The 27,162-nt window shown below is 34.7% G+C and overlaps 4 protein-coding genes and 1 non-coding gene across 5 annotated transcripts; 3 read left to right on the forward strand and 2 right to left on the reverse strand.

The window, feature by feature from the left end:
* Positions 1–2,170: 2,170 nt before the first annotated feature.
* Positions 2,171–2,255, reverse strand: LOC137816746 (small nucleolar RNA R16). The gene has a single exon (XR_011081861.1). It is a non-coding gene; the product is annotated as a small nucleolar RNA R16 (small nucleolar RNA).
* Positions 2,256–3,977: 1,722 nt separating this feature from the next.
* LOC137816429 (uncharacterized) lies at positions 3,978–7,121 on the reverse strand. Its single transcript, XM_068619562.1, has 3 exons — positions 6,779–7,121; positions 5,586–5,924; positions 3,978–4,526 (listed from the first exon to the last, which is right to left on the reverse strand). Exons 1-3 carry the CDS (start codon positions 7,103–7,105, stop codon positions 4,047–4,049), a joined length of 1,146 nt encoding a protein of 381 aa, XP_068475663.1. The 5' UTR covers positions 7,106–7,121; the 3' UTR covers positions 3,978–4,046.
* Positions 7,122–8,081: 960 nt separating this feature from the next.
* On the forward strand, positions 8,082–10,478 carry LOC137816428 (outer envelope pore protein 24, chloroplastic-like). Its single transcript, XM_068619561.1, has 3 exons — positions 8,082–8,397; positions 8,466–8,825; positions 10,121–10,478. The coding sequence occupies exons 1-3, from the start codon at positions 8,197–8,199 to the stop codon at positions 10,199–10,201; spliced, it is 642 nt and encodes a 213-aa protein (XP_068475662.1). The 5' UTR covers positions 8,082–8,196; the 3' UTR covers positions 10,202–10,478.
* A 1,986-nt stretch (positions 10,479–12,464) lies between these two features.
* Positions 12,465–14,853, forward strand: LOC137816427 (uncharacterized membrane protein At1g75140-like). Its single transcript, XM_068619560.1, has one exon. It carries the CDS (start codon positions 12,733–12,735, stop codon positions 14,686–14,688), a length of 1,956 nt encoding a protein of 651 aa, XP_068475661.1. The 5' UTR covers positions 12,465–12,732; the 3' UTR covers positions 14,689–14,853.
* An 8,529-nt stretch (positions 14,854–23,382) lies between these two features.
* LOC137816422 (APO protein 3, mitochondrial-like) lies at positions 23,383–26,237 on the forward strand. Its single transcript, XM_068619554.1, has 2 exons — positions 23,383–23,935; positions 24,623–26,237. Exons 1-2 carry the CDS (start codon positions 23,547–23,549, stop codon positions 25,515–25,517), a joined length of 1,284 nt encoding a protein of 427 aa, XP_068475655.1. The 5' UTR covers positions 23,383–23,546; the 3' UTR covers positions 25,518–26,237.
* Positions 26,238–27,162: the final 925 nt, after the last annotated feature.

Genomic DNA, 27,162 nt, shown 5'->3' on the forward strand with positions numbered 1-27,162 from the left:
CAAAACTATTTAAACACTATAACATCCTCTCCTTCACAAGCCTCCTTTAAACAGATTTAACATATAAGATAACGTGTTCCATCCTTCCAAACCCCAATTAAGTTTGGTTTGATTATTATTCCTCAAATACATAAAATAATTGTCTTATTTTATAGTGCTTATGTTTTCCAAAACTAACTAACAAACCTCCATTATTTGACTACATGAAATAAATAATTATCAGATTAGAATCACATTTGTAATTCCAGATTTTCTAAAAAGATTTAGGGATATTAGAAACAATATATATTTATTTAGAAAATAGTTTTTTAAAAAAAATCATTTATTCATTTATATATAAAGATTTATAGTTAATAAGAATTATTATTTTTACAAATGTGAAAATTAAAATTAGCTCATTTTATGAAAATTAAATTAGTATTCAAGTCTCTATTTTTTTATTAAAAAGGATTTGATATTCATTAAATTAAAATTGAAAGTGAACGATTAATTGTCAATGGTAATCCGAATTGAAAAATCCGCTTTCATATTCAATAAGTTAAAATTTAAAAAGAAAAACCTATTGTAAAAATATAAACTAAACAATTTATTTATAATTTATAATATATTAAATTTCAAAATTCTTGCATTATATTTTGTTTGATCAAATTTGATTAAATCTAACATTATTCTGAATAAAATAAGTTATTTTTTTAACTAAACTTATGAAATGTTTATATTTTGTTTTTGTAGACAATGTTATTTTGTCTATCCATCAATTAGTAAGAAACAATCAAAATCAAATATCTTTTAAAAAGTGTGTTAAACATGAAAATCCCTTCTAAAAAGACTTGGAATAAATCATTCGTTGTCTACGATCTTAAACTTAACATAAAACTATATAAAATTTAGTTTATAAAGTACTAAAAATGGTTTACAACTGATTAAAGACATCTTGAAATGAAATCGCTTGAAACAATTTTTTATTCTATCTTGCAATCTTTTTGATAAAACACTTCAAATGTTCTTTAACAATCTTTAAGGATGTAAACAAACCCTTTAATTATTTAAACAAACCCTTTAATTAACATTCCATTGATCTTTTCATCATTTATTTTAATAATGTCTTATCCAAAATGATCATTTGTCAAAATAAACAAAGTGATACCTTTAAAAGACTTTTGTTGTAGGATTTTGATTAATGAAATTTAATCGAATGGATTAAGAACTGCATAATTCAACTTTATCTTATCTAGTAAATAACTTATTTTCACATGTTCATGTATTAGTTAATTAGATTATGATAATCGTACATGTTAATTTGTTTTAAAAACAATATTTTAGTTTTGACGCTATATATTAAAATAAAGAAATTATATATCACAAACAAAAGTTGATAGAAGTTTTACATCCAAAGAAAAAGCCGAAAAAAATAAAAAATTTCTACAGTTTTATTAATATGTACAAACATTATTTTCTTATTTATTTCTTCTTTGTTCTTCCTCGCACATTCATTCTTTTTCCAGCCCCTTATTCTCAACATTGTTCATGCTCATTGCATCACCACCAGCCATTCTTATGGCATTTGCCTTGCAATATAGCCACTGGTTCAAGGAATAGTTGTTTAAAACATAAAGAATGAAATATATCAGTAAAAAATTTCCACTTATGACCTGGTTTTCTCCTTCTTAACAATGTGTGCAAACAAAAATCATCCATCAATAGTCTTCAGTTGTAACAAAAAAAGAACTGATCAATAGATGAGTTTTAAAAGCAAATACTTCACATAAAACCCTAAACAAAAGACAAAAACAATGGATTAATAACTCTGCTCAGAAGAAATGCAACTGTTATATCACAAACAAATTTCATATGTCCAGACATATTGGTGCAACCTCATCATAGCAGAAAGATTACTTCTCAACAAACACTTTCAAGAAAAAAAAAAAAAACTTATACAACAATCAAGCACATAATCAAATTGTGAATGAAACATGATTCAATTTAATCTCAGAGTAATTCCAAATATGGAAGTGGCAGACAATCAACATGGCATCAGTTCAGTCCGCCCGTCTGCATTTGTTCATCATTGATGATTTGAATAAAACTTTCAACAAATCAAATTCAGTTTTTCAAACCATAAAACAGAGACAATAAAAATTAACATCAAACTATAGAAATTTATGACAGGGAAGGCATCAGATAATAAGCGGAGTTTTAATCTTCACTTGATATATCAGTGTGTAGGATAAGAAATTTCATCATCCCTTGCCAACCCTTTCATTTTGGATTCACTGAAAAACCAGAGAAAGAGAACAAACAAAAACAGAACAAAAATACAAAATACAAGTTAAATGGCTTCAGATAAATGCAAAGTGGTCATCACAGCTTATCAGTATATCAATAAGCGGTTAAAAATTTGAATCATCACTGCCAAAATCTCTCTTTGCAGGTACAAATAAATGCATAAAAATTAATTTTTTCTGTTAGGGTATTTCAGTAGGTCCATTTGACCCATGGCAATTTGAAAATCTGTGCAATGGGCTGGTAAGCCAACTTTTGAAATCTGTGCATCAGTTATATCTCCAACACCATTGAAATTGGACACAAAAAGGAGAGGGTAAAACAAATGCAGTGGACCGACCACGGAGAAAGCAAATCAAAATCAAAATAATACACAAAACCAATTGAATTCCCACAAAAAATCAAACAATGCGAAATAGGTATTCAACGCAAAACCTAATGGCATAGTGGAATCATAAACGTAGATTACGAAAACGGAATCGAAAAGAGAGTGAAAAGGAATACAAATTCGGAATCAGAGAAATGCAACGCTGTTGCTGTGAGAGACGGCAAAGAGAAGAAGAACTCAGAGACTTTAAATAGGGGTTGTGTGAAGATTAGGGTTTGCGCTTCTATAGCCATTCAGCTATACGGTGTCGTATTCTTATTCTTTTTGACACGAATATTTTCTTTAAATTAACAAAATGTAAACCAATCTTATTCTTTTTATAATTAAACAAAAATAAAATGTATTATACAAGAAGATGTCTACGCTCTGATTTATTTGACAAGTAACATTTTTAAGAATTTTTCTAACATTTCATTTTATATGTTAAGAAAATTATTTATTATTAAATTTAGTTGTAATATAATTTTTATTTATTATACTTTTAAAATATATATATATATATATATTTATTTATCATATAATGTACAAATTAAAAAAATTGCAACTAGAGATAGTAATATAATTTAACATGTCACAAAAACAAACAGAACCTATATGTGTAAAGAAAATTGAATAAAGATTATTTCATTCCATTAACTAAATGTATAACATAAAGATAGATTAATATTTATATAGAATGTCATGATACGAGTTTAATTCTCTCTTTATAATGAGAAATGTGGGGTTTAATACACACTTCCTTTGTGCTAGAATTTATATTATCCTAAAAGTTTTATCCCCATTCAACATTTGGGAGAAATCCTTGAAATGAATTTTTATCATATTTTGTAACTTCCTAATCAAACATTTGACACACCTTTCACAATATTGTGTCCATGTCGGATATAACAAACACATGTGTCGAACACCGATATTTATACGACACTTGCAGGATATATATTGGTAAAGTATCAAATTCAAAAAATATTTGTTGGATTTCTGACCATTCTAACAATTTTAACACAATTTTAAAAAAGAAAAATACATTAATTTTTTAAAAACTTATTATTGTATAAATTTTTATTATAATTATAAAAATAAAAAACAAATCTTTTAAAACCAGTAATGAGAAACATCTTTCCGTTACAAAAAAAATATTGAAACATTTTTGTACACATAAATCTTTATTGTCAATTTATATTTTATAATTATATAATATATAGATCCTTATCCTCGTATCATATATTTTAGATACCATGTGTATTTTCATGTTCGTATCGTGTCAATATTCATGTCAGTGTCTATGCTACATAGATTTTTTACACTGAGGTGTATGTACAACTAAGTTTTCTTGCCGATGACAAGTTTAAAGAGAAAGGAAAACCTTAACTAATTCCTAGTGCACTACTTGATCAGAGGGAGGCAAAAAGCAATCCATGGACAACCCACAAATGTTGAAATCAACCTCTTCAATCCTCCATGTCTCCTCAGTCTTCCAATGTTTATTATGTGCCATACCATACCTATACAATATTGTCACTGTCTTCCCACAATGAGCTATTTTAATGCCATCTACACACCTATAGTCCTCAATCACAGACTCCATGGTTGTTTCCCAGAAAATTGAGTCTTTTTCCTTGGAAGGTTGCAGTCTTACCAACTTGGTGTCCTCAAATTTTACAAGTAGCCCTGTTCGTTGGCTAAAGTAACCCCACATTGTGTGTCTTAGAGTTTCTGAATTGGAAGTGTTTTGTGCTTGAAGAATGTAATGTGCTGTTTCAACTTTCAGCAAGAAACAATCTTCTTTGTTAACGGTTTCCTCTCCTACACATACAGCATCTATGAACAAGTTAGCCGTACACCTTGGATGTAGCCCCTGATAATAACAAACAACCACAAAATGAACAACTAAACAGAGTCAAAACACAATAATTGAACAAAACCCTTTTGAGCAATGATATATTGACACCCTGCTCCATTATATAACCTCTAATTGATGATATAAAAAAAGATATTTTTGTCATTTCATACAAATTGAAATTTTAGGTAAAGAAGAAATTTTCAAACCCTTTACTCCTTTAACCACAATTAGTGGATTTGAGATGTAATCTATATGGTCAAGCAAATTGTTAACTTGTTAAGCTACCAATATCGTGAAGGAAAAATGATGTTTTGACAATCCTTAAAATTGTACACAATTCTTGTTGTGATGGATTTAGATGTAAATATATATATATAATAAAAGGTAAATTTTTAATTAAATGATATGAAAAAATATTTAAATAATAGTATTGAAAGTTGTAACGTGGTTGTATAAAAAATGTGGGTTGTCAATGTATCATTATCCTATAGTGAATGATAGTATAAAGGGTGATGATACATTGACAAATCACAACTTTTATACAACCAAATTACAACTTCTAATACTATTGTTTTAATATTTTTTTCATATCATTTAACTACAAATTTACTCTTTACTATATATATATATATATATATATATATATATATATATATATATTAGACACTTATACGATACAGATAGAGACACAAAAATACATATAATCTTTAAAATATAGGACACGGGGACACAAATTTATATATTATATAATTATGAATTTAAGCTGAAAGATGTTTCTCATAACTGATTTGTTCCTTAATTTTATAATCATAATAAAAATTTATACAACAAGTTTGAGTTTTTAAAAAATTAATGTATTTCTCCTTTCTAAAATTGTTAAAAATCTAACAAATATTTTGTCTAAATTGAACACTTCACTAATACGTGTCCTACGAGCGTCGATGTTCGATACATGCATCCGACACGAACACATTTAAGAGGCGTGTCCGAACCTCATATTATATATATTTATTTCAAAACTCATCATCAAGAGTTAGTATACAATTCTTAGAGTTGTCAAACCATGGTTTTCACCTGAAAGAAGCGACGAAGGGGTCTGGGAGGGCCTCTGTGGGCACGAGAAGGTTGAGAAGAAGATTGGTTCCAAGCCACCTTGCCATCACTCCCTGAACTAACCTTGAGACCAGAAACAACCAATTCAAAGTGCCACAAATCAGGGTTCTTTTGCCACAACAAAAAACCTCCTACCTCTGTTCCACCTACTTGCTTAATGCTTTCACCACTTTGTCGCATCTCCGACCCAGAAATTCTCACTTGCCCTACTGCACACATGCTCTTCAATGAATCCATTGCACCCACTCCTCCAATGGAAGCTATGTACTGTTGCACTATATATTTCGCACTCGAAGCTTTCTGTATATCCAAGAACAAAGCAATGTTTATTATTGTGTATGCTGTCAACATTAAAAGTTGTAATGTAATTGTTTGTTGAAAAATATCTTACAACATTCTACACTCATGTAGTTCTTATAACATTGGCATTACACTCCCATAAAAACTAAAGTTTTTCACTGATTAATTGTTTGAAAAAATAAAGTTTGTATAGATTATCATAGGCACTACACCAATGCTAAGTTTCAAATTCTATTAAAGCTTCTTTTTTTCATAATTTGCATGATAAAGTGTACATAATCTTAGATTAACTTTATCAAATTAGAGTGTTCCCTAATATATATATATATATATATATATATATATATATATATGTATAAATTACCATAGATCATAACAGGTCACAACAATGACAACAAAAACCTTACCCTACAGGATGAAATCAACTATAAATATTTAGCTAACTTAATTTACATAAATTATCATCAAGAGGTCCATTCTCATTTACATCACCAAACACAAGATAGAATCTGAATGTGGATTGTGTAAAATATACCAAAACAATAAAGACATTTTATTTTTTTATTGAAAATATAAAAATTAACATTTTATTTGATTGTTGCTAGAGATATAAAAATGGATATGTATGTTCTATACAATAAATAATCAGTTATTTAGCCTCTGCACGTTGCTAGTTATATAAAACTAATCTAATTGGAGTAGCAAGGTAAAAACAGATTAATTTTGAAGAAAAAAACACACAGGAATAGTTAATTGACATAGAAATTGAAATGTAGAAGATGCAAAAGTGCATGAAGATGATGAATGTGAGAGTGAATTGCATATAACATTGAGGTGAGAGAATGGAAACTTACAATGGAAGAATCTTTGAGGGGGCGAGTTAAGGTGCGATCGGATTGAACCTGAAGAGGGATGAGGGGAGAACCGACGAGCTTAAGCAATGCGATGAATTCATGGTTGGAAGAAGCAGAGACACGCGTGGGATTTGAAGACGATGAAGAAGGTGAAGGTGAAGGTGACGACGTTTGAGCTCTCATGAGAGAACGAAGGTTTTGCCAACGGTTGGAGCCGGAGTTGCCGATGTTGGTCCACATCGCCTCCGGAATGGGGACATCCAGCACCGTCTCCAACCCATCAACGTTATCGAAATTCGGACACAGTTTCCTCATCAATGCACTCATTCGATAACGTCTCTGTTATGACAAACCACGTTGATGATGATGAAGAAGAAGGAGAATAAGAGGAAGAAGAAGAAGAAGAAAGAAAAGAAGCGTGATATTGCTAACTGTTTTTGGCCTCGCGCTCTTCCATTTTTCTCGTGCTAAATAACTCAATTTCAGTTATATTTCAACCTTGAATAATTAAAGAGTTTAAGAAAAATGTTAAAGATAACATGTGGATTATAAATTAAGATATTTATATTTTATTCTTTATAAATTAACCTATACTTCTACGCATAACTTGGTAGGTAAGGAGCTATGAAGTTCGGATACTCCTCTTAAATGACGTGTCGGTGTCAGATACACTCGTATGACACTTGTAGGACACGTATCCGTGAAGTGTTCAATTTAAAAAGTATTTGTTGGATTTTTGAAATTTTATTATGATTCTAACACAATTTTTTTTAAAAAAAACTCATTAATTTTCTTAAAATTCAAACTTATTGCATAAATTTTTATTATGATTATAAAAATAAGAAACAATTTTTTTTGAACCAGTCATGAAAAATATCTTTTTACTCCAAAAAAATAATATGAAACATACTTGTGTACATAAATCTTTATTATTAATTTATATAATTTATAATTATATAATATATAGATCCATATTCCCGTGTCCTACATTTTAGAAATTATACGTATTTTTGTGTCCGTATTATGATTTGTGATACATAGAGCACTATTGGACCATTTATAACATATATTTTTACGTACAAGTTGATAATATTAAGGTGAAGTGAAGAGAGAGTATGTCAAAAATCTATTTCTTAACAGAATGTAATATAATTAAAAAGCTTAATCTATATTTAGGAAGTGAAGAGTTTATTTAAGAAAGAGAAGGTAGAAAACCCAGTTTGACTTTGAATGGGCCGAACGTTGGTGAGGCCCGAGGCCCAGATGGAAGGAAGTAAAAGAAAGTGGGCGCTGTCGAAGAGCGTGAGGAATTTAAGGATTATTTATTCCGCGTTTGGAGACATTCGGCGGTGTTTGGCACAACCATTCTTCTCGTGTCTCTTCCTTCGCACTGTCCCTTAACCCTTCCGTTGTTTACAATGAAGGCCACGCTCAAAGGCAAGTACGACGTCGACAAAAACGGCGCCGTTTTCGCAACCGTCGCCGTCAACGCCGCCGACGTCAAGTTACGCGCCTCTGTTACCGAAGCCACCTTCATCAACGGCCCCAGCCTCACCGGCTTGGCTCTCGCCGTCGAGAAGCCCGGCGTCTTCATCGTCGACTACAACGTTCCCAAAAAGGTTCAATTCCAAATTCTAGCTACTTATACTACTTCAATAATAGCCGTTTCTGACACCGTTTCGTGCAGGACTTTCGGTTCCAGTTCATGAACACGGTTAGGGTTGGGGAGAGGCCGTTGAATTTGACCTACGCGCACAGCAGGCAGGATAACCGGATCGTACTGGACGGTAGCTTTGTGTTGGATCCCGCGAACAAGGTTTCGGCGAATTACGCGCTGGACTCGGGGAACTGCAAGTTGAAGTACAGTTATGTTCACAAGGGGTTGACCACGATTGAACCCGCCTATGATGTGGCGAAGAACACGTGGGATTTCGCCGTTTCGAGGAGGGTTTACGGTGATGACACGTTGAAGGCTTCATACCAGACATCCAGCAAGGTTTTGGGAGTTGAGTGGGCGCGGAATCCCAAACACAATGCTGGATTCAAGGTGAGGCAATTCGCAAATGAATATCAATATTTGGATGGTAGTTGTGGTTTGTTTTTTGCTATTTTTTTGAAAATTTTTATACATTTGTGGAGTGGGTCTCATGTTTGACTAGGGATATTCTAACAAATTCAAACTAGTCACCCCGTGTGGTTTAAAGTAAAACCCAAATTCTAATATGGTCTTAGAATCTTGTTGTTCGGTCAATGAGGCTGCTCCGTTTGAATCGTCTGCAGATGGTTAGTTATGATAATTTCCCGTTTGATATATTTAGTCTTTGGGATGAGGTATTAGTGATCTTAGATTGAATAATGACATGACTAAAATTACTGGATATATGTGAAAGATGACTCACTCTTTGTATGAGCTAGTTTTTAAGCATGCTTGTAATGTTTAGTCTTCGGCGAGAGGGAAGTGTAACGGTGATCCCATATTTGAGATTGAGTTTTTTTTTTTTCATGTGTTTGTGTTTTGCTTGAGTTGATTTTCGATGATGATCGTCGCGTGTTAGTGTGTTGTGTAAGTTTAATCTCTTTCTGCAAGTGCTTACAAATTTTGGTCATTGGTTGAACGAGTCTTGTTATATGTTTTTCTATTGAATATTGCTAGAGGATTCGTCCATGGTTGATTTTTATAGTAGAAACCTCAAGGGTTCATTTACGAAGGGAAGGGTTCTTTGTTGACTGGTGATTAGGCTTATGAATGAAGACTGTTATAGTGAGAATGTGGTAATTCATCTTGGGAATGGAGTTCTGTTTCAATATGATGAAGCCAGTAGCTTATTGTGAAGTTGGTTGTTTGAGAAGGAGGCACAGTTTGCTGCCTGGAAATGATTTTACCTTTCTTGAGTGCTAAAATCAGTATAAAGGCTGTATTGGATTATTTATGGCTCACAACACACACATACATACTTTAGAGTTGTCAATGCTTCATTGTAGTCTTGATTTTTCCCTTAAGTTTGTTAGTCTTAATTACTTACTTACATGTGTGGTGGCATGCATACAACAAGATACCGGTCAGTGCTGTGATCTTTCATCCGTTTCTTTAAAAAATATTTTAGTCTTGGAAATGTTGGGTTAGAACGTTCATAGACGACTTATAGATGCCTTGTGTGTTTTTCTATTAATAAATTAATCAATTTTGGTTTGACTCTTTTAGGATTCTGCTATAATCTATTTTCTGAATTAAATTTGGTCAAATGGGTTGATTGATTCTTCCTCCCCAATATAATTAATTAGTTCCTGAGTATCATCTATTTGTTTCTCACATATTTTCTAACTTTAAGCTTTGCCTTCCAGATTCTTGCATCAGTTAACTTGGCCGAGGAGTTGAAAGCTCCCAAACTTATTGCAGAGACCACATGGAATTTTGAGATGTAGCTTGATTCCAATATATTGTTTCAATTACTTGATAGGTTTACTGTCAAGTCTTGAAGGCTTTTTCGGTTACCATTGGGCATATTTTGCCTCTGAACATCATATTATATACTTGAAAGTATTTTGATCATGTTATGAGCAATCTGGCATTACTTGTCCTCCAGCAATTTCTCCTTTGATTTTTAAACTATTCCAGAATGTTCCCCACATTACAACATCCTGTAATTGCTTGCCTGTAAAATATGGGCACTTTTATTTTCATTAAAGTTATTTTATATAACTTTTCTGTTTGATCTATCCTTTTTCCATTCTGCTTGATCATGTTTGAAGGATATCTTGTTCTATCAAGACAGACTTCTGGAGCTGGTATTGTTTCAATGTAAGTTTGAAGTTTGCAACATATTTGGATCACTTTATTTTGCATATCCAAACATCTAAACTATCTCGGCATTTGAAAAACACTTTTCTTGGGACAATATAAATAAATTTAATAGCTATTTGAATTATAGTTTGTGTACAGCAAACTGCTGAGGGGTTTGTTTCACTCACTGATACAGAACTAGTCTCAGGTGAACTTTCGTTGTAATGTCTAAAAACAAAGGACAATTTGTATTTTGAAGGATCTAATAATATATTTTATAGTTGAAGTTTAGGGTTTGATTCAAATTTTTTATTTATTTTTATATTCATGTAATTTTTTAAAATTATTTAATGTTTCACTACTTATATGTTTTTGTAATCATTCATTTCTATGTAATCAATTCCATAGACAAAGTCACTTATCTTCTGAAAAAGAAATTTGGAATGTCATTGTCACTATAGATGCACTTCAGTATGAAAAGGTGAAGATTATGAAGATATTCCATCCTAAAGATGTTTACTAAATTTTTATATTTTATCAATATTTAAGTTTAAACATTATTTAGATTTGATTTTTTTTTTTCATTTGATAAGGAAGAATAATAGTGATGGTGAATATTCTTTTTTAGATTTTGGATCAAAATGAAGAATTATAAAGATAACTTCAAATCTTACCATTTATAGAGTAGATTACATGATCCTCTATTGTTTGATTTATTGAAGAAATTATGTATAGTAATGTAATCCATAAACAGCATGTAGTATTTTATTATTATTTTACTACACTAGGGAGATTTATATATAAAATCATGTGAAATATATTTTAATAATACGTTTATAAACTTTTTTTTTTCTATTTTAATATAATAATATTTTTCATCTTTTTTACTTTTTGTGTTATTAGAAATCCAATCAAGATATTGTTTTCTTCTCCTTTAAATTATGGACCGAGTAAGGTTTTATCTTTTAATTAATGCTTATATGAAAACAATAACATAAGTTTTGTATCTCATATCATTAAAAATTGTTTATTATCATTATTATTGTTATTATTATTTTAAATATTTTTATTATATAAATGTCTAAAAGTTAATTGGCTAAATTGGATGAAATTTAGCTTAATGAATATTTGAACGACGTGATAAAGTGAACCTAAATCATATAAAATGACTTTTTACAATAACACTTCTGTAATGGCTTTTTATTTTTATGAACTTTTTTTTTGGAAATTCTAACTGTTGCTTTATTTTTACCTTCATGATCGATAATTGAAAAATAAGTCATTAGAGATCTAGTAACAATATAAAATGATCCACCAATACTTCTATCACCTAAAATAAACCAACAAAAAAGTCACAGAAAGTACAATTTATTTCTATAGTATTTATTTGATAATTTTGTGCAGTGTAGTATTTTAATTAAGTGACCTTAACATGATTATTTATTAGATAATTATTTTTTAATCCGACCATCAATAAGATATTATAATAAATATAATTATTAATTAGTTTAATAAAAATTATTAAGTTTACTATACGTAACTTCTCAATATAAAAAATTATCGTTGAGATAATTTGTTAGTATCAAGGCATTTAATATATTGTCCACTTTAAAAAATTATAGTTTCGTTACGATTTTATCCTTAAGTCTTTTAGACTGATTGAAAAATATATTTAAACTGTTATTACTTGACTTTTAAATGACTATATTATTATACCGAAACAAATATTCATCTATTAATCTGATTTAAAAAAATTTAAAAAGTAAGATCATCATGTAGGAGGGAATAGGGCATATCTATAATATTTATTTTAAAATGTACAAATCATGAAGATATTTATATAATTTAAAATATTGTGTTTTTTTTCATCTTAAGAAAAATGTGGTATTATAAATTTTTGTTGGAACATGAATGTAAGACCTGAATTAGTCAAAATCTAAGGATTATCTGATGTAGATATAGTCCAAAGAAAGGTAACCTCAGTTACAGAACAGTTGAACTGATCTGAATTTGGTTTTGTGTCTTTTTTTTTTCTGTTACTTAATTCACATGGTAGCCCTAATTCAACACGAGTCAATTTAGTGTCCTATATCTTACATGGATATCTGCTAAATTTCCTAATCCCAGATCCATCAACTTCCGACACACCCTCCAATTTTCTACTTCAAATTCAATGGCGTCGTTGGAAAAAGGCAAGTTTTTTATCTTCCTTTTGCTCTGCTTTTTCTCTTCTCTTCATGTTTCTAGCACCCCTTTAGACCACAAATCATGTTCAGTGGAATCGAAGCTGGACCCCGATTCATGTCAGGAACCTGTTCCTGAACCGCCCCAAACAGCTAATCATTTGAATCAGCAAGTTTTGTTGGATAAACTTGAGGAATTAGTGAGAAATCTCAGTGATTTGGTTGCAAGATTAGAATCAAAGCTACCCGACCCTCCTAAAGAAAAGGGCAGGTTTACTCAAAGAAAGGGTGGTGATGATGGTGATGGTGGCACAATATCAAGTAGTAAACGAGTTGAAGATGAGGAATTTGAGGGAAAATTCCGAGATGGGGAGAGAGCTAAGGGAATGTCTGTGACAAAGTACACACCTTTTTGGTCTGAGAGGTTCCAATTTGCATCTGCTGTGAAGTTGGATTCTGAGGTCACTTGTATAATTGTTTTGCCTTCTAGGGATCACGAGGGGCTGAGTAAGTATGTAGCAGTTAGTGATGAGAAAGGGAGAGTGTATGTGTTCATGAGGAATGGAGATGTGTTGGTTGAGTTTGACACCTTGGTTGAGTCCTCTATTACTGCAATGGTTTCGTATACTTCGGTTTATAAGAATGAGAGTTTTGTAGTTACTGGTCATCAAAATGGGGAAATTTTGCTGCACAGAGTTTGGGAGGGAGGGTCTAGTGGAGAGGATTATAGTTCTCTTTTCATGGAGAATGTTGGCAAGTTTGTGTCACCTGAGACCCCTGAAAATGGAAGGCCTGTCACCCTTTTGGAAGTTCATTATGTAGGGAGGATGAAGTACATTATCTCAGCTGATGCAAGTGGGAAGATCAAGGTTTTCAAGGAAAACGGTTCCTTGTATGGTTCTGTCATGGCTTCTAGCAGGCCACTGGCTTTCTTAAAGCAAAGGCTTATGTTCTTGACAGAAACTGGAGCCGGTTCATTGGATCTAAGGGGTATGAAAATCAGGGAATCTGAGTGTGAAGGGTTGAACCATTCTGTTGCTAGAACATATGTTTTTGATGCCATGGAGCGTTCCAAAGCTTATGGCTTTACCTCAGATGGGGAAATGATCTATGTCTTGTTGCTTGGAGATGTGATGAACTTCAAATGCAGGGTCAGATACAAGAAAAGGTTTGACATGGATGAACCTCTTGCTCTGCAGGCAATCAAAGGGTATTTGCTGATTGTTAACCCGGAGAAGGTTTTTGTGTACAATGTTTCATCTCCACATTATGTGAGAGTGGGTGTGCCTAGGCTTGTTTTCTCCCCAAGTCTTGATGAGCTCAGATCATCATTCTTGAACAATCCAATTCCGGGTTTGGATGCCGAAACAAGAGTGATACCTTTGATAGGCACTGACCGTGAAAAGCTTGTTGTTGTTGGGCTTGGAGGAGGGTATGTTGGAATGTACCATTCCAATCTACCTATCTTCAAAGGGGAATTCAACACCATGCTATGGACTAGTCCTGTGGTGTTCTTTGTGCTTTTCTTGTTTGGGGCTTGGCACTTTTTTGCCAAGAAGAAGGAAGCACTTACATCATGGGGACCAGACGATCCTTTCACTTCCACTTCAGCTACCACCAATGCCCCTTTGGCATCAGCCTCTGCAGAAAGATCTTTTGGAGACTCCAGTTCAAGAAGCACTGAAGTCATGGATCTTAGAAGTGGAGCTCTCAGAGCTCCTCCTAGACGGTATGGCTCTCCTTCAAGGTATCCTGGTGCAGCTGCTGCAAGTTCCTATAGACTTGGTGCTTCCACAGATCACAATGCAAGGCCTGCATCAGTTGATCCAGATTTTCGTGGAGCCTCTGAGCTGAAATATAGGGCCACCACCATGGATCCTCCGGGTTTTCCCAAGAGAAGAGATGGCATGTTTGTAGCAAATCAAGTTGTAAATGATCGCAGTTGAGTGGCATAGTTAATTGCATGAGCTTTTTTCTAACCAGTTTCCACTTTCCTTTCCTTAGCTTTAAATCTTATCAGATCCTTCAGCATCACTTTGCTATTTGGTTTGCTGCCTTTTTAGCTTTCAAGTTGTTGCACAAAAGAGGGAAATAAATTATATATTGAGAAACTTGCAAGTCTTTTTTACTCCCACATATTCTGAGTTATGCTTTTCTTGAAAACTACATGCTATGCTAGGTAGCACATACATAAGGACACTGATACGACACGGATACGGAGATATGTATAATTTTTAAAATATAAGACACGGGGACACAAACTTATATATTATATAAATTAAAAATCAAGATTTATGTGCATAAATATGTTTTTGTTTTTTTTAAGTAGAAAGATGTTTCTCATAGCGGGTTCAAAATGATTGGTGTCTTATTTTTATAATCATAATAAAAAATTATACAATTAGTTTGAGTTTTTAGAAAATTAATATAATTCTTATTTTTAAAATTGTGTTAGAACTGTCTTAGAATTGTCAGAAATTCAATAAATATTTTTTTTAATTGGACACTTCACTGATACGTGTTTTACGAGTGTAGATGTTTGATACGTGTGTCCAACACAAATATATCATTTAAGATACGTATCCGAACCTCATAGACTAAATGCACAAGAAAATACTACTTTAAGATAAGTTGCATAAACATTGGATATCAGAAATTGGCTATCCTCTACGTGTTTTCAGAAATTTTGTGCAAACCAAGGCTATCCTCTACGAAAACTTGTCAAATTTCGCCCTACTTTTGACAATTCTATTTAGGGTCCGTATTTCGCTGAAAAAATTCACACAAGTACTTTCGTACGTTGTTTGCACCCAGGTAAGGAGACACGTCCATAAACAAATCACAAAGAGAAGATACCAGGAAGAAAAGCCAGGACGTCTTGTTTTCGGAAAACCAGTTTTGTTCGCTCTCGGTCTGGGACTTACTACGCCTTAGTCCTTGGGTATTTTGGTCTGAAATATTTACGAGACGTTCGTCACTGTGTCTGTTGTGTTTTGGCTGAGATTTGAGAACCAGATTCGTCCCACAAGATTGGCAATAAATTTTTTATTCATCACTGCCAGGGCTGAAAGGAAGGTTCGTTTATGTGCGAAACTGTTTGATTTTTTTCGTGGGTGAATACTCATCCGTTTGACCTGAAATTTGTCGCGTTTTGTCCCAAATTCAGTGGAGATTCTTACGTGGAATTTCAGGAAAAAACTATTTCAGGAGAATTTTTCAGAAATTTTGTGCAAACCAAGGTTATCCTCTATGAAAACTTTTAAAACTTCACCCTACTTTCTGCAATTTTATTCTGGGTCCGTTTTGCGCTGAAAAATTTCACTCAAGTACTTTCGTACGTTGTTTGCACCCAGGTAAGGAGGCACGTCCATAAAAAAATCACAAAAAGAAGAAACGGGGAAGAAAAGTCAGGACGTCTTGTTTTTGGAAAACCAGTTTTGTTCGCTCTCGGTCTGGGACTTACTACGCCTTACTCCTTGGGTATTTTGGTCTGAATATTTACCAGACGTTCGTCACTGTGTCTGTTGTGTTTTGGCTGAGATTTGAGCCCCAGATTCGTCCCACAAGATTGGCAATAAAATTTTTATTCATCACTGCCAGGGCTAAAAGGAAGGTTCGTTTGTGTGCGAAACTGTTTGATTTTTTTCGTGGTTGAATACTCATCCGTTTGACCTGAAATTTGTCGCGTTTTGTCCCAAATTCAGTGGAGATTCATGCATGGAATTTCAAGAAAAAACTATTTCGGGGGAATTTTTTAGAAATTTTGTGCAAACCAAGGCTATCCTCTACGAAAACTTGTAAAATTTCGCCCTACTTTCTGCAATTTTATTCTGGGTCCGTATTGCCGTGAAAAAATTCACACAAATACTTTCGTACGTTGTTTGCACCCAGGTAAGGAGGCACGTCCATAAACAAATCACAAAGAGAAGATACGGGGAAGAAAAGCCATGACGTCTTGTTTTTAGAAAACCAGTTTTGTTCGCTCTCGGTCTGGGACTTACTACGCCTTACTCCTTGGGTATTTTGGTCTTAAATTTTTACCAGACGTTCTTCACTGTGTCTGTTGTGTTTTGGCTGAGACTTGAGCCCCAGATTCGTCCCACAAGATTGGCAATAAATTTTTTATTCTTCACTGCCAGGTCTGAAAGGAAGGTTCGTTTGTGTGCGAAACTGTTTGATTTTTTTCATGGTTGAATACTCATCCGTTTGACCTGAAATTTGTCGCGTTTTGTCCCAAATTCAGTGGAGATTCATGCATGGAATTTCAAGAAAAAACTATTTCGGGGTAATTTTTTAGAAATTTTGTGCAAACCAAGGCTATCCTCTACGAAAACTTGTAAAATTTCGCCCTACTTTCTGCAATTTTATTCTGGGTCCGTATTGCGCTGAAAAAATTCACACAAATACTTTCGTACGTTGTTTGCACCCAGGTAAGGAGGCACGTTGATGAGCATATATTTATTCACACTCACTAGCCTTATTCATAGATTATTGGACTATAATAATAAATAAATCCATTGTTTTAATTAATATTTTTATAATTGGGTTTATTTGGGCCTTAACTATTATTATTGTTAATTTTGTCTTTTTAGAGTAAATTATCCAGAGGAAGCATCTACCTTTGTGAATGGGCCAAATATGCAAAAGTCCAAGTTGCTTCTTGAACCAAAACAGAAAAAATATTCTGAGGAGAAGAAAGAGAAAATAAAAGCTACAAGATTCCAGAAACAGAATTGGAAGCAAATCTTCTGCAAAATACAAGAATTCTAGAAAGATAGAAACTTGGAAACGGTTAACAAAATATAAACTACAATATTCTCTCAAGATCCTTGGAAAAGCCTATAAAAGGACACAAGCATCAAGGAGAAAAGAGAGAGCTTCATAGGGTTTTCTTAGTTTATTTTCTTCTTAGTGATTCTTTTGTTTTGCCTCCGCATGGAAGGCTAAACCTTTTTGGTTGATTCTTTTGTAATTCCCCATTGAGTTCTGAGGTTTTGTTCCAATAAAAGTTTCGATTTTTAATTCTCTATAGCAGTTGTTTTTATTGTCTAGTCTCCTGGAAAACTGGTTTTTGTGAGAGGTTGTACTTGAACGCATGATTGAGAGTCTTCCTTATCTTAAACTTTGGTTTCTTAGTTAGTTCGCATTGTTCTAATTAATTTCTTGGGCGCATGATTCAAGGGAGAGGAGGTAAGCATTCCCATGGAGTATACGCATGGAACAAAGTGGGTATTGATTAAACCAGTAGACGCATGCTTTACTGGTGAGTTTCAGTTGAATCAGATCGGTGCATGTTCAATCTGGTTTAGCTCTGTTGGAGGATTGAGAAAAGATTAATCTTTAGAGAACCTGTGAAGAATTCAATGGTGGAAGAACTTGGGATCAACCGCTTTTTATTTGTTATTTTAATTTTTTTTATATTTTCTGCACAACTATCTCAAACCCCCCTTTTTATCTTTATTGTTATTGCTAACTTGTATTGTCTGCAGATAGATTTTAAACCCTGATCAACTGATTTTACTATTGGATTCGTTGGGAGACGACTTGGGGACATTTGTCCACAATTATACTATCATCTCTCTAGTGTTAGACAAGTCTACGCTAGAATCATATTAATTTGACAGCAAAACGACAGCTATCACACGTCCATAAACAAATCACAAAGAGAAGATACGGGGAAGAAAAGCCATGACGTCTTGTTTTTAGAAAACCAGTTTTGTTCGCTCTCGGTCTGGGACTTACTACGCCTTACTCCTTGGGTATTTTGGTCTTAAATTTTTACCAGACGTTCTTCACTGTGTCTGTTGTGTTTTGGCTGAGACTTGAGCCCCAGATTCGTCCCACAAGATTGGCAATAAATTTTTTATTCTTCACTGCCAGGTCTGAAAGGAAGGTTCGTTTGTGTGCGAAACTGTTTGATTTTTTTCATGGTTGAATACTCATCCGTTTGACCTGAAATTTGTCGCGTTTTGTCCCAAATTCAGTGGAGATTCATGCATGGAATTTCAAGAAAAAATTATTTCGTGAGAATTTTTCAGAAATTTTGTGCAAACCAAGGCTATCCTCTACGAAAACTTGTGAAATTTCGCCCTACTTTCTGCAATTTTATTCTGGGTTCGTATTGCGCTGAAAAAATTCACAGAAGTACATTCGTACGTTGTTAGCACCCAGGTAAGGAGGCAAGTCCATAAAAAAATCACAAAGAGAAGATACGGGGAAGAAAAGCCAGGACGTCTTGTTTTTGGAAAACCAGTTTTGTTCGCTCTAGGTCTGGGACTTACTACACCTTACTCCTTGGGTATTTTGGTCTTAAATTTTTACCAGACGTTCTTCACTGTGTCTGTTGTGTTTTGGCTGAGACTTGAGCCCCAGATTCGTCCCACAAGATTGGCAATAAATTTTTTATTCTTCACTGCCAGGTCTGAAAGGAAGGTTCGTTTGTGTGCGAAACTGTTTGATTTTTTTCATAGTTGAATACTCATCCGTTTGACATGAAATTTGTTGCGTTTTGCCCCAAATTCAGTGGAAATTCTTGCGTGGAATTTCAGGAAAAAACTATTTCGGGGGAATTTTTTAGAAATTTTGTGCAAACCAAGGCTATCCTCTACGAAAACTTTTAAAATTTCGTCCTACTTTCTGCAACTTTATTTTGGGTCCGTATTGCGCTGAGAAAATTCACACAAGTACATTCGTACGTTGTTAGCACCCAGGTAAGGAGGCAAGTCCATAAAAAAATCACAAAGAGAAGATACGGGGAAGAAAAGCCAGGACGTCTTGTTTTTGGAAAACCAGTTTTGTTCGCTCTCGGTCTGGGACTTACTACGCCTTACTCCTTAGGTATTTTGGCCTGAAATTTTTACCAGACGTTCTTCACTGTGTCTGTTGTGTTTTGGCTGAGATTTGAGCCCAAATTCGTCCCACAAGATTGAGAATAAATTTTTTATTCATCACTGCCAGGGCTGAAAGGAAGGTTCGTTTGTGTGCGAAACAGTTTGATTTTTATCGTGGGTGAATACTCATCCGTTTGACCTGAAATTTGTCGCGTTTTGTCCCAAATTCAGTGGAGATTCTTGCGTGGAATTTCAGGAAAAAACTATTTCGGGAGAATTTTTCAGAAATTTTGTGCAAACCAAGGCTACGAAAACTTGTGAAATTTCGCCCTACTTTCTGCAACTTTATTCTGGGTCCATTTTGCGCTGAAAAAATTTACACAAGTACTTTCGTACATTGTTTGCACCCAGGTAAGGAGGCACGCCCGTAAACAAATCACAAAAAGTAGATACGAAGAAGAAAAGCCAGGACGTCTTGTTTTCGGAAAACCAGTTTTGTTCGCTCTCGGTCTGGGACTTACTACGCCTTACTCCTTGGGTATTTTGGTCTGAAATATTTACCAGACGTTCGTCACTGTGTCTGTTGTGTTTTGGCTGAGATTTGAGCCCCAGATTCGTCCCACAAGATTGGCAATAAAATTTTTATTCATCACTGCCAGGGCTAAAAGGAAGGTTCGTTTGTGTGCGAAACTGTTTGATTTTTTTCGTGGTTGAATACTCATCCGTTTGACCTGAAATTTGTCGCGTTTTGTCCCAAATTCAGTGGAGATTCATGCATGGAATTTCAAGAAAAAACTATTTCGGGGGAATTTTTTAGAAATTTTGTGCAAACCAAGGCTATCCTCTACGAAAACTTGTAAAATTTCGCCCTACTTTCTGCAATTTTATTCTGGGTCCGTATTGCCGTGAAAAAATTCACACAAATACTTTCGTACGTTGTTTGCACCCAGGTAAGGAGGCACGTCCATAAACAAATCACAAAGAGAAGATACGGGGAAGAAAAGCCATGACGTCTTGTTTTTAGAAAACCAGTTTTGTTCGCTCTCGGTCTGGGACTTACTACGCCTTACTCCTTGGGTATTTTGGTCTTAAATTTTTACCAGACGTTCTTCACTGTGTCTGTTGTGTTTTGGCTGAGACTTGAGCCCCAGATTCGTCCCACAAGATTGGCAATAAATTTTTTATTCTTCACTGCCAGGTCTGAAAGGAAGGTTCGTTTGTGTGCGAAACTGTTTGATTTTTTTCATGGTTGAATACTCATCCGTTTGACCTGAAATTTGTCGCGTTTTGTCCCAAATTCAGTGGAGATTCATGCATGGAATTTCAAGAAAAAATTATTTCGTGAGAATTTTTCAGAAATTTTGTGCAAACCAAGGCTATCCTCTACGAAAACTTGTAAAATTTCGCCCTACTTTCTGCAATTTTATTCTGGGTTCGTATTGCGCTGAAAAAATTCACAGAAGTACTTTCGTATGTTGTTTGCACCCAGGTAAGGAAGCACGTCCATAAAGAAATCACGAAGAAAAGATATGGGGAAGAAAAGCCAGGACGTCTTGTTTTCGGAAAACCAGTTTTGTTCACTCTCGGTCTGGGACTTACTACGCCTTACTCCTTGGGTATTTTGGTCTGAAATTTTTACCAGACGTTCGATACTGTGTCTGTTGTGTTTTTGACTGAGATTTGAGCCCCAGATTCGTCCCATAAGATTGGCAATAAATTTTTTATTCATCACTGCCAGGGCTGAAAGGAGTGTTCTTTTGTGTGCGAAACATTTTGATTTTTTTCGTGGGTGAATACTCATCCGTTTGACCTGAAATTTGTCGCGTTTTGTACCAAATTCAGTGGAGATTCTTGTGTGGAATTTCACGAAAAAAATATTTCGGGAGAATTTTTCAGAAATTTTTTACAAACCAAGGCTATCCTCTACGAAAACTTGTGAAATTTCGCCCTACTTTCTGCAATTTTATTCTGGGTCCGTATTGCGTTGAAAAAATTCACACAAGTACTTTCGTACGTTGTTTGCACCCATGTAAGGAGGCACGCCCATAAACAAATCACAAAGAGAAGATACGGGGAAGAAAAGCCAGGACGTCTTGTTTTTGAAAAACCAGTTTTGTTCGCTCTTGGTCTGGGACTTACTACGCCTTACTCCTTTGGTATTTTGGTCTGAAATTTTTACCGGACATTCGTCACTGTGTCTGGTGTGTTTTGGCTAAGATTTGAGCCCCAGATTCGTCCCACAAGATTGACAATAAATTTTTTATTCATCACTGCCAGGGCTGAAAGGAAGGTTCGTTTGTGTGCGAAACTGTTTGATTTTTTTCGTGGGTGAATACTCATCCGTTTGACCTGAAATTTGTCGCGTTTTGTCCCAAATTCAGTGGAGATTCTTTCGTAGAATTTCAGGAAAATGCTATTTCGGGAGAATTTTTTAGAAATTTTGTGCAAACCAAGGCTATCCTCTACGAAAACTTGTGAAATTTCGCCCTACTTTCTGCAATTTTATTCTGGGTCCGTACTGCGCTGAAAAAATTCACACAATTACTTTTGTACATTGTTTGCACCCAGGTAAGGAGGCACGTCCATAAACAAATCACAAAGAGAAGATACGGGGAAGAAAAGCCATGATGTCTTGTTTTCAGAAAACCAGTTTTGTTGGCTCTAGGTCTGGGACTTACTGCGGCTTAGTCATTGGGTATTTTGGTCTAAAATTTTTACCAGACGTTCATCACTGTGTCTGTTGTGTTTTTGCTAAGATTTGAGGCCCAGATTTGTCCCACAAGATTGGCAATAAATTTTTTATTCATCACTGTCAGGGCTGAAAGGAAGGTTGGCTTGAAACAAACTAGTAGATAATGGTTTGCTATTACAAAGTAATTGATTTGTTCAATCCAATGTTGATCATTCCTTCTTCATCAAAGGTAATGTCTTCTCGTTCATAACTTTACTTGTATATGTTGACGATATTATCCTTGCAAGAAACTCATCTGATAAAATTCAAAAGGTTACTTCTTATTATGTGGATCGTGGCAATGCAAGATCCTCACTAGCCAATTGCACTCCGACGCTCAAGTCAGTGCTAGTGATTAGTCTGTTCTCTTAGGATATAAAAAAATGTACATTTTCCCCCTTTAGAAGTCTCATTTATAGGTTGACTTGGGTCTTTTCCCGCGTGGGCCAGGTAATTGGTTCACTAAGACGTGCGCAGTGGTCACTAGGTCGTGTGTAGTGGCTTCCTGATACCACGGGGGTGTCTTTTGCAGTGTGTCCTTGACTCATTCAACGTTAGTTGTAACTACTTTCTTGTCACGTATTTATTAAGTTATATTATTAATTCATGTCTTCGGTCGTCCGGTATCCGACCAATACATATTACAAAATAAATAATCTAGAACGTTATTTTGGATCCCGAATTTAGTTTTGTCTTAGATAATCTGAAACATAATTACTTAATGTTGAAACTTATGGATTAACTAGTCCGTTTATTTGTCAAATTGCCCTATTTGGAACTTAAAAAATCAACGACATCCATGCAAAAGAAAGTCGAAAATTCACCTGAAAATGACACCACCACGAATCGCCGTCAATGATCATCAACCGCTACTAACACCACCACCACCACCTTTAACCCACACACCTTCTTCACTCACCAACAAACCATAAAACATTATTTTTATCTTTTTACTGAAGGGTAATTTAGGAATTTTAAAGTTTATGGGACCGGCTGAAGAAGGCATGGAGGTGCAGAAAGAAGCTGCCAGAGCCAAGACTAGATCACTTAAGCCCAAATTCATTTTTATCCAACCCAAAAAACTCATTCACGGACCCAAAGTTGGCTTCACGAGTTTACCCCTCCTTATGGCAACCGGTCGCTTCACGAAACTCAGCGTTCCCCCGCAACGACACCGTGGCTGAGCCACGTCGATTCTCGCTCCGTTCAGAACGCCATTTCCTGGCACGGCGGCGACGGTGACATGCGTGCCGTCGTCAGTTTCTCGAAGTTTTCACTTCTGAAGCGACTATCTCACTGCTTAAATCCAACCCTCTCCTTCGCGTCGGAGACTTGGCCGGCGGCGACGGCGTTCATCGACGATGGATTCCCGTACCACGACATGCCGAAACGTCGGCGGAGAAACTCGGAGAGGAAGGCGTACGTGACGCCGATGAAGGTTCTGATCGAGAGGGCGAAGGCGGAGAGAGAAGCGCGAAAGGCGCAGCCATGCAGGGTTTTGGAGGAACCACCGGCGAACGGGTTGTTGGTGCCAGAACTGGTAGAGGTAGCCCATCGCGTGTATCAAGCTCGCGGCTCGCTCATCTTCGGACTGAGTCAGCTCGTTCGAGTCATTCCCGTTTTGCGCTGCCGGTACGTGAGTTTAGCCTTTAGGGTTTAGTTTCATTTTTAGCCGTTTGACCTTTTAGTTTTTAGTCTATTGCTACTAGGACTTCATTTCTGACCTAGAATTTGCTTCTGCTGAGAAATCGTGTGGTAAGTACCTATAGGAGAAAATGTTGAGTTGAGGTTATACTGTAAACTAATATTGACATATTCTCTTAAGTCTTTGGAGAAGTTACATGAGTACTAAAAGATGAAAACTAGCAAATTGATGTTTTTAAGAATAGAAGCTGATTGTTTGTGAATTGTTGTAAGAAAAATGCTCATGATTATTGATGTGTGTGAGAATATAAGTAAATCAACTCACTGTAAGTGTTAACTGGTCTTGTGCAACTGCATTTCTATTTTGCACAGAAAGAGGGAAATGTTGCAAGAAAGTTTGATGTTTGAATTGCATTCTATGCTTCTGTGGTATGGTTTTTAAATTTTAAATATCTATATCAGGGTATGGTTATGTGTGAATTATGAGTATTCTTAGCAGCATTGATTGGATGTTGTTGATTATATGTGCTCTCCTTTTGGTTCTTCTTTTCTTCGTTAGCTTACTCATATTAGTCTATAATCGTTTAGAGTTTTAAGACTTGGGGACTGAACAAATTACAGGGTTCGATTTAAATGACGCTGTCTTCATGTTTAATGGCGGTTTCATCTTATCAGGCTTTGTAATGAGGTCCACATTGGTTATGTTGGTCATGAAATTCGAACATGTACTGGACCAGACAGTTTTTCCCGGAATGCGACACATGTTTGGACAAGGGGAGGTGTTCGAGATGTGGTTTGCTTCCCTAAATGTTTTCATCTTTATGATCGTGTTGGTAGGCCAAGAGTTGGGCATGATGAAAGGTTCAGCATTCCTCGTATACCTGCCATTGTTGAACTCTGTATTCAAGCAGGTTTAGACCTTGAAAAATATCCTACTAAAAGAAGAACAAAGCCTGTATATTGTATTGAAGGAAGAATTGTAGATTTTGAATCAGTTGTGAAAGAGGGTGACACTGAAGGAAAATGTTCTTTTGGAAATGACAAACCTTCTATGAATTTATCCACTTCGCTGACCCAACCTTCAGAGAAGGTCCTGAATTTATTGGAGAACAATATAAGCCATCTGGATCAGTTAAGTGATGAAGAAAGAAAGAAGTTAAGGGATTTAAGTAATCATACACTGAACTCATGGATTGAGATGTCATCAGGTGCAAAGAAGATCATGGAGAAATATGCTGTGAATACTTGTGGCTACTGTCCTGAGATCCAGGTTGGTCCGAAAGGACATAAGTTGAGAATGTGCAAGGCTTCAAAGCATCAGTCTCGAAATGGTCTACATGCATGGCAAGAGGCAACATTAGATGATCTTGTAGATCCAAATTATGTCTGGCATGTGGAGGATCTGAATGAACCTGCTCTGAATAACAATCTTAAGAGATATTATGGGAAGGCTCCAGCTGTGGTGGAACTCTGTGTGCATGGTGGAGCTCCTGTTCCTGATCAATATAGGAGCATGATGAGATTAGACGTAGTTTCCCCTGATCGAGATGAAGTCGATCTTGTGGCTTAAAATGCCATCCCTTTTGAAGACTTCATATAATCTTGTGTCTTAAGCTAGTTTTCTTTTCTCCGACAATATAGGTTTCACAGCCTATACTCTAACATTATGTTATCTTCAGAAAAGAAACAGGGTATCACAGTTTAAAGAAGTCCAAGAAGTATTTTGTCATCGTGTTCCCGAATTGGGTTGCATTTATCACAAATTGTGCAGAATTTTTTATTTTGAGGTGGTGTTGATACTGGAGTTGCTGCTATGAAATGGCGTACAGCACCTACTCCAAACTTAAATGCTTTTAGACAAAGAATCTCCAAGTTGTTACAGTTCAACATATTATTGGTATAATCTTTGAAAGTTGAGTTTACTTCAAGCAGTGGTATGAAAGTAACAACTGATATGTCTTAGAATTTCTCGCACCGTCATTGTTGAATTTAAAGATGAGTGATGGAATTCGAAAGGATGTTTAATAAGACTTCTTGCAACTACAGGTAAAATTTGCAGAGGTATTCTTATAAAACACACCATCATATGCTCATGGCCCAATGTTGTTGATGACTATGACACCTCAGTATGGCATGCAAATTGTCTTTAGGAAATTGTGAAAATGGTTATTGTTAGTTAATGACCAACCATGTATTTCTCAAGGTGTTAATTTCACAATTAGTATCAAGCTTTATTCTTCCTAATCATATTAAGGTATCATTCTTTTAATGGATGGTATTATGTTTTTAATAGCTGGTATCATGTTGAGGAATTAATTATGAGTTTACAATTCTAATTTGGGTACACTTATAAGTTTAGACTTAATTTCAGATTAATTTTTTTGGATACCTGGATTAAATATACCTTGTAACATGGTAGTAGAATCGAGATACAAGTAGTGTATCAGAGAGCTGATATTATGAATCCTAAATTATCGGGACTCGTAAGATTCATAAACATTAAAAAATTTAATATATACCTAAATATATAAGATATGTATACATGCAAGATAAATTAAATTATATGTATACAATATATACCACACAATTTCACCAAAACAACCTCTAAAAAAATAATGTGGTGCATACATGTTATTAAACAAATTATGTCTATATTTTTTTATTTACTCATTTTTTAAAATCCACACTGATTCACACAATACAAAATCGTTTCGTTTTGTGATTCAATGATTCTTTGTGTGAATCGTACGATACAGTTAAGATTCAGGGATGAAAAAGATTCTTCACACGATTCGTATCGTGGGAGGGTGAAACCGTATCGTGAATCGTAAGATACTAACTACTATGCATTGTAATCTCCCAAAATTTAGTAAAATATGATTTTAATCCTTAAACCTTATATTTGAAAATTAAAAATAGTTTAAAAATTCATTTAATCTTTTAAGTTAGAGATGAGAAATGAACTATTCCGTATTGTCCAAACTGATGAAAAATGTAATTTCTACATTGGCTATATACGAATACGGATGATGAAAAATGTAGAAATATGGTATAGGTAATCTCAATTTTTAAATTGTGCATGAGAAGAAGGACGTATACAAATATCCACACCAACCCCATGTCCCATTTGTAACTTTTTTTTTTATAATTATTTGACATTTATTTAAAATAATAAATATTTTAATTTAATATATATACAACTACAATTTTATTTC

The sequence above is a fragment of the Phaseolus vulgaris genome, chromosome 1 (genome assembly GCF_000499845.2).
Source record: "Phaseolus vulgaris cultivar G19833 chromosome 1, P. vulgaris v2.0, whole genome shotgun sequence".
Lineage (NCBI taxonomy): Eukaryota > Viridiplantae > Streptophyta > Magnoliopsida > Fabales > Fabaceae > Phaseolus > Phaseolus vulgaris.